Source organism: Mus pahari, chromosome 4 (genome assembly GCF_900095145.1).
Source record: "Mus pahari chromosome 4, PAHARI_EIJ_v1.1, whole genome shotgun sequence".
NCBI classification, from domain to species: Eukaryota; Metazoa; Chordata; class Mammalia; order Rodentia; family Muridae; genus Mus; species Mus pahari.
Window position 1 is genome coordinate 61,808,523 of NC_034593.1, and position 7,713 is coordinate 61,816,235.

The 7,713-nt window shown below is 35.2% G+C and overlaps 1 protein-coding gene across 1 annotated transcript in view; it reads left to right on the plus strand.

Annotated features, from left to right (window-relative positions):
- The window catches only part of Nmd3 (NMD3 ribosome export adaptor), a 27,617-nt gene extending 20,719 nt beyond the window's left edge, over window positions 1–6,898 (plus strand). Inside the window, exons 12-16 of the mRNA XM_029538100.1 lie at window positions 1,237–1,349; window positions 2,857–2,929; window positions 4,582–4,688; window positions 6,177–6,247; window positions 6,620–6,898. Of these exons, the coding sequence (XP_029393960.1) occupies window positions 1,237–1,349; window positions 2,857–2,929; window positions 4,582–4,688; window positions 6,177–6,247; window positions 6,620–6,750 (495 nt within the window). The 3' untranslated portion in view covers window positions 6,751–6,898. The remainder of the gene's footprint in view (window positions 1–1,236; window positions 1,350–2,856; window positions 2,930–4,581; window positions 4,689–6,176; window positions 6,248–6,619) is intronic.
- Window positions 6,899–7,713: the final 815 nt, after the last annotated feature.

The window sequence follows — 7,713 nt, forward strand, 5'->3', positions numbered from 1 at the left end:
TAGTATCAGACTGACACCCTGTCTCACAAAAAATAAAATTAAATTTAAAAATGGACTCATTGTGGTAAGGTTGCTAAACTACAGTCTGATAAGTTTTTTTTTTTTTTTTTTTTTTTTTTTTGTACTGGGAAAAGGCCTTTTTCTTTTTTTTTTTATTTAAAAAAAAAATAAAAGTCATGTTGTCCCTTTATTTTGTTGGAGGAGAACCAAGTGGACAATCTCTTGACTTCAAATCATTACTAAATATGAAATCATCTATAGATATTTGTACATCATAGAGATCCTTTTGAGTTAATCAGATTATAACTATGAGAACTACATTTGGTCTATGAATAGGCTTCTTTTTTTTTTTTGTCTTACAAGTGTTTTGAGGTTTGTTCAGACTAGTATCTAGGTGGGAGCACACATTAAATTATACGAATATTGTAATTCTTAAGTCTTTTATTCAGAGATAATGCCTTCCTGTCTTGTTATGACACCAACTTCTTAACCTGAAAGTTCACGTATTTTGTAGAATATGTTATCTTCTGGATCTCTATTACTGTTAATTCATAATGCCATTTAACTTCATTTACTATATTTTCTCTAAATTAAAAGGGCATCTACATTTTGGTAAACTAGACTATTTTATGAGAGTGTTTAAGAGATGAGTATTTTTAATTTTATTTGGGGAGAGGAAAGCTGTGCACGTGCACAAGTTCATGAAAATGTCAGAGGGCAACTTGAAGGAGTTGCATCAGAGGATCAAACTCAGATCATCAGACTTTTTGCAGTAATCTTTATCCACTGACCTGTCTCCAACCCACTTCAGTGTGTGCCTGTGTCAGAGTTTTGGTGAAATTTGTAGGTTTTTCTGAACTCTAGGTTTTTGGTTTTGTTTTTTTCTTTAAGTCTTGGGTCTATTTTCTTGCTTTAGTATTCTTTTGCCTTCAAGTTAATTTTTTGCTCAGTCTGGGTTAGCCAGTCTCTATGAAGACATTTTCCTTTGAAAATGCTATGTGTGTATGTTACATGTTGTGTGGTTTAGTAAGTAGTTAATGTTTTATACAAGTTTAGGATTGCTTTTATGGTTTCCTTTGGAGTAATTTTCTGCATTCCTGATTTAGTAATTTGTTAGTTTTGATTGTTTTAGAATTCTGGAAAGTTGAAAGCTGTTTTAAATGCATATTAAATGAGAAAAAAAGTCAATATTATATTTAATTTTTCCATGATATGATTTCTTTCTTTTCTGTTAAGCACACCCTTGGGGAAGTCTGGATCCAGAAGACATCTGAAATGAATACAGATAAACAGTATTTTTGCCGAACTCACTTGGGACATCTTTTAAATCCTGGAGACCTGGTGCTGGGGTTTGTTTTATTTTGTTGTACTTGCCAGATAGCATTGCAGGCTTTCTTCAGGAGCCAATAAATATTTAAAATACTAAATTTGTTAATTTCAAAAGATTTAAGAGTGTTTAAGAGCCTTTCAGTTCATTTCTTTTTTAAAGATTTATTTATTTTATGTATATGAGTACACTGTAGCTGTACAGATGGTTGTGAGCTGTCATGTGGTTGCTGGGAATTGAATTTTAGGACTTCTGCTTGATCCGGCTCTGTTTTCTCCAGCCCTGCTTGCTCCGGCCCAAAGGTTTATTTATTATTATATGTAAGTACACTATAGCTGTTTTCAGACACACCAGAAGAGGGCATCAGATTTCATTATGGATGGTTGTGAGCACCATGTGGCCGCAGGGATTTGAACTCAGGACCTTCAGAAGAGCAGTCAGTGCTCTTACCCAGTGAGCCATCTTTCTAGCCCTCAGCTTATTTTATTGATAACTATAAACCCATGGATTGCATAGAAGCCTATAGTTGTTCATTTGGTCCATCATCTGAGAGTCATTTATTCAGAGATTTTGGCAATTAAACACTGAATTTATATAGTTAGATAAATAATTACAGCTTTTGAAGAGTGTGCATAGTTTTTATGGCTGTGAAAATACTTCACTTTTTGGAAACAGCTAGGGCTGAAGAGATGGCTCAGAGGTTGAGTCTACTGTTCTTGCAGAGGATCCAGGTTTCATTCCCAGTCCTCAGATCAGGCAGGTCACAGCCCCCAATAGCTCCAGTTCTAAGGGATCTAACACTTCTGACTTCTAGGCACTTCACACACACACACACACACACACACACACACACACACACACACACACAGTTAAAAGGAAAAAACCAAAAAGCCAACAACCACAGCCTGTATGCCAGACAGAACACATAAAAGTAAATAACAGTCTTTCTGCATTTGAGGTTATCAGTGTGTTCTAGACATCTGGTGTGTTTTGTTCAGAGTTTGAATTCCATTTACAAGAGAATGAAAGGTTGTTGCTTATTGTATTAACTTTGCAGACTCATTCAGTTGAATTGTGAAGTTAAGGCTACTGGGTCTGTCTTATTTCTTTAACGAGATTATGGGAAAGAGAAACCACAGTGGACAGTGAAAAACTTACAGTGCAGTGTGATACTGTCATGAAAAATTTAAGTTCTATGTGTATGTTTTGCCTGCATGCATGTTTGTGCCTGGTGTCCACAGGCTGGAAGAGGATCTTTTTGACTTTTCAAGACAGGGATTCTCTGAAAGCCTGGCTGTCCTGGGACTAGCTCTGTAGACCAGCCTGGCCTCGAACTCACAGAGATCTGACTGCGTTTGCCTCCATAGTGCTGGGTTTGAAGGCATGAGCTACTACCTCTCAGCTTCAAAACTTAAAGTGGAGAACATACAAAATCTTTCACTTAGAAAGACAGTTGTGTATATATAATACTATAGAGAGAGTACAGTGATACACGAAGGATACTCCTTAATTCATTGTTTATATTTCAGATTTGATTTGGCCAACTGTAACTTAAATGATGAGTATGTCAACAAAATGAAGTCAGACAGAGTTCCAGATGTGGTAAGGCTTTAGATTTTTTTTTGTTGTTGCTCCTATGTTAATTCTTAGAATTTACTCAGTACCCCTCCCCCAGTCAAATTTTCGTTTTCATGGCAAAACACTTGATACTGCCAGACTTGGTGACGTAGGCCTACAATCTCAGGCATTCAGGAGGCTGAGTTGGGAGGATCACAAATTCAAGACCTACCTGGATTAGACAGTGACTTTAAGTCTAGTTTGTAAAAAATGCTGTTGCAAAAAAACCAAAAATGGACAAGAGGACTTATAAAATGAGGTGCTTGCCTAGCATAAGGCTTCCATCACCCAGTACTGCCAAGCAAAACTCCAGTGCTGGTGATAGAGTACAGATACATTTGTACTTAGAAATGATAACTTACAAAAGTTAATCAGATAGACTTAAATTAGCTTATTTTATACACTTTTTCTACTTCACAGGACATTTAGGATTGAGACCATTATTCAGTATTAGTACAAATTAGAATTTAAATTAATAACCTTTATAGAGTCAACTCTTGGAAAAAAAATTTTACCTGGGAAAAGTATAGAGTTGTAATGTGGTGAGTTTAAATAAAGTTCATAAACATCAGTAAATGAAATGAAGGATAATAATCCTACTCCCACTTGCTTAATCCTTTTAGAATAATCATGATTTTCTTTAGCTATGAGCAAAAATGAAGATCTGGTAATAGGAGGTTCCTGTTTCATCTGGTTGTTCTTCAGTTGATAAAATACAAACAAACAAACAAACAAAAAACTTGGGTACAAATCAAATGGGTATTTCTTTTTTAGATTTCTTTGTTTCACTTAATGTGTATGATTGCCTTTCCTGCATGTATTACTGTACATCAGGTGTGTGCAGTGCTGGTGGAGGTCAGCAGAGGGGGTTGGGTGTCCTGGACTGTAGTTGTGAGCCACCATGTGGGCGCTGGGAATGGAATCCAGCTCTTCTGCAAGAGCAGCAAATGGTTTTTTATTTATTTATTTGTTTATTTATTATATATAATTATACTGCAGCTGTCTTCAGACACACCACAAGAGAGCATCATTATAGATAGTTGTAAGCCATCATGTGGTTGCTGGGATTTGAACTCATGACCTTCAGAAGAGCAGTCAGTGCTCTTAACCACTGAGCCATCTCTCCAGCCTGCAGCAAATGTTCTTAACTACTGAGTCCTTTCTCCAACCTCAGGATTGGAATTTATTAAAGGTCACATGAGGAGGTCACTAGTTTTCTTAAAAAATGTTATATTTTAACTAGTATATATTATTAAATGTTATAAAGGACTTGTAAATTTTCTAAGTGCTTATTACTGTGAAAAACAAAGTGTCTATCTGTAATGTTTCAAAATGGGCTGTATGAATGATGGCTGAAAATTGAAATTTGATGAGAAAACAATTTAGGTTTTAGGTATTAAAATTTTAATGTTTAGTCATTTGAAATTTTCACAGTTATATAAATAATGTTCAAATGTATCCTCATACATGGTAAAAGTTTTAAAAGTCCTCTTGATACTGCCTCTTGACCTCTACACCTTTCTCCTGAAATGTGACTGCTGCCATGGATTATCTGGCATGCCCAAGTTTTGAGGTCTCCCCCCCCCCCCCACCACTGTGTTTCAGTGTTTCATAACTGCACATGTTTCTGTTTGCAGGTGTTAATTAAGAAGAGCTATGACCGTACCAAACGCCAGCGCCGTAGAAACTGGAAACTGAAAGAGCTTGCAAGAGACAGAGAAAACATGGACACAGATGATGAAAGGTTCTGCTTTCCTGAACCCTTATAAGTAGTTGCAAGGGAAAGCCTTAGACATTAGTTTTAGATTGTATAGAAATTGATATTACCCAATAGATCTTTGCACTAAAAATTAACTTTGGATTCTTAGAAACTATAAATGGAATCTATATAAGAGAACCCATAAAAAGATATAATATGATATAGTGATATTATACAAACTCAGTAATTATTTCCTGGGTTATTGTCTTTGTAATTATAGTGTTAATATAAATAATTTAGTTAAAAAGTTCAAGTATAATGAACAGTTACCTTGTGGATATCACAAGTAGATGATTTGCTTATATCGTAAGCATAAAACACTAGTTCATTCACATTAGATATTACTTTTCAGGTAGTGAGCAGAAGTGAAAATGTTTTTCAAAAAGGGTGTACTGAATGATTTAAATGTGGCCTTAATTCTGCGTATGTGTGGTTGTGTGTGCGTGTGGGTGTGTGCACATGTGTCTGTGTGGCCTAATTTGTTTTTGTTTTGAGGTTTTTATTTATTTTTATGTGTATGAGTGTTTGGCTGAATTTATATCTGGGCACCATATGCATATAGTGCCCATTGAGACCAGAAGAAGGCGTCGTGTTTTCTAGGACTGCAGTTACAGTTGTGAATTGCCGTGTGGGTGCTGGGTATTTATTGAACCTGGGTCCTCTGGAAGAACAGCCAGTGCCCATAACCACTGAACTATCTCTTCAGCCTGTGGCCTCAATTCTTGATGTTAGTAAAAAGAGCAAAATAAAACAAACAAAAAATTATTATTATTATTTTTTAAAGGATGAGTTTTACATTATTGGGAAGCAACAGAATTTTACAATGTAATACACACACACACACACACACACACACACACACAGAGTATATTAAATTGTTTAGAAGTACTTAACTATGTCAACTATAGTCTTAGCCTGCTGATATGGTGTAGGAGCTAAAGGCTCTTGCTGTACAAGCCATGTAACCAGAATTCCAGCCCTTAGAACCAACATTAAAGACTGAAGGAGAGAACTGACTGAAAATATTGTCTCTGGGCTGTTTCTTGGGCTGGAAAGATAGCTCCCATAACTAAGAGTGCATCCTGTTCTTCCAGAGGACCAAAGTTCAGTTCTCAGCACCCACATTAGGTGGCTCATAGCCACCTACCTGTACCTCTAGTTCAGACCATCCAATGCCCTCTTTAGGCCTCTGTGGGTACCTCACACATCTGGCGTACATGTACACACACACACACACATGCGCATATATTGTTAAAACACAAAACAGCTTGTCCATAAGAATTGGGTTGGTTGAGTAGAATAGAGATGGGAGGTAATTTTTCATTGTCTTAGATTTAACATCACTTTAATACTCAGCAGTAATATTGCAAGGAAATTTGTTTTCTAGCTTACCTACTTAATTAGCATTCATATTTGACCTTTATGAATAGTATAATATTTAGTACAGTGCTTAAAGTTTTCTTTTTCGTACAGGCAATATCAAGATTTTCTTGAAGATCTTGAAGAAGATGAGGCAATTAGAAAAAATGTCAACATTTACAGAGGTTGGTGTTTTAGGAGTATTGAAGTCATGTTGTAGAGTATCAGTGAGGGTATTTGGTGTTTTAAAACTTTGGTTTTCATAATTGACTTTATTTGTCTTATAAACTGTTATAATTAGGCTTTTAATTAACAGTTAATAAGGAGCAGTAAAATTTATTAAATGTTGTTATATACATATGGTGCAGTTGTTTCTGAACGATCCTTTAAGTTGCTAGCTCTACTTCTAATTTGCTCATTTATTTAGTATTTGAAAACTTGTTGTAGATAAGAGCTGTGAGCTTCTAACAGCCTGATTGCTCAGTAGTGATGGTGGTAGGAGTTGTTTGTGCATTTCCATATTTGTATATGGGACTGATCAATGCCTGCTTCCTTAGATGCAACGATCCCTGTGGAAAGTGACACAGATGATGAAGGAGCACCTCGAATTAGTCTGGCTGAGATGCTTGAAGACCTTCATATTTCTCAAGATGCCACTGGTGAAGAAGGTGCATCAATGATGTCATGATGAGTCATATTATATGTTGCTTGCATATCTGTGGCCTTAGGAAGTTGGCAAAAACCTTTATTGTATAGTACATGTATTCCCTTATATTTTGAAAGGAGAAATTTGACCTCAAACTTTAATAAATTACTATTTTAATTGTTTCCTTAAAGTGTTGTGAAGGTTTCATAATTTGATTGATAGATAATGAGAGGTTTGATGGGATGTAATTGTTACTGATATTTTGGCCACCTAATGTATGCAGTTTTATTGGCTTGAGTTTTAATACAGGAGGCATTAGTATTTTTATTACTATAGTGCTGGATTCAGATGACTAAAAGTTAGGATCTTTTTAAGTGTTAACCAAATATTGGAGTATAAATTAACCTCTTAAATTGGTTTTATATTGATTGAACATATAAAAATATGTATGAATCACTTTTGATATAAACTATTGTATTTTGGTTCACTTTAGATCACTTTTATATCTTAGGGGTAGGAAAATGAAGGTTCAGTTTCAGACAATGAATCAGACATTGGGAAGCTAATCTTTTTATTTTTACACAGAATTAGTATCTTAATCTTTCTTCCCCCCTTTCTGAGATTAAACCAAAGGCCTGTACTTCCAAATTTGGTGTTCTATCATTGAGCTATAGCTTTATTTAGCTCTGCAAAAAATTTTAACTGAGGGCTATTTTTTTATTTCATTAGAATGAAATATATTTAAAATGTATAGATATTGAGGGAATACATACTAATTTTATAGGTTAAGTAACTATTTTTTTATTCTACCTTGGGCAGCAGCTTAGGGTAATAGCTTCCTTATAAAATATCTGGCACTTGTATCAGAAATATAGTTTTCAAATTTTGGGTTTCAAGTTGGGAAGGAAGACTGTTTTCCTGTAAGCTTTTGCCATTGAACATAACTCATCTTCATCAGCAAGGATGTGATTCTAGATGATGGAATAGGAAAATCTTTTATGAGAC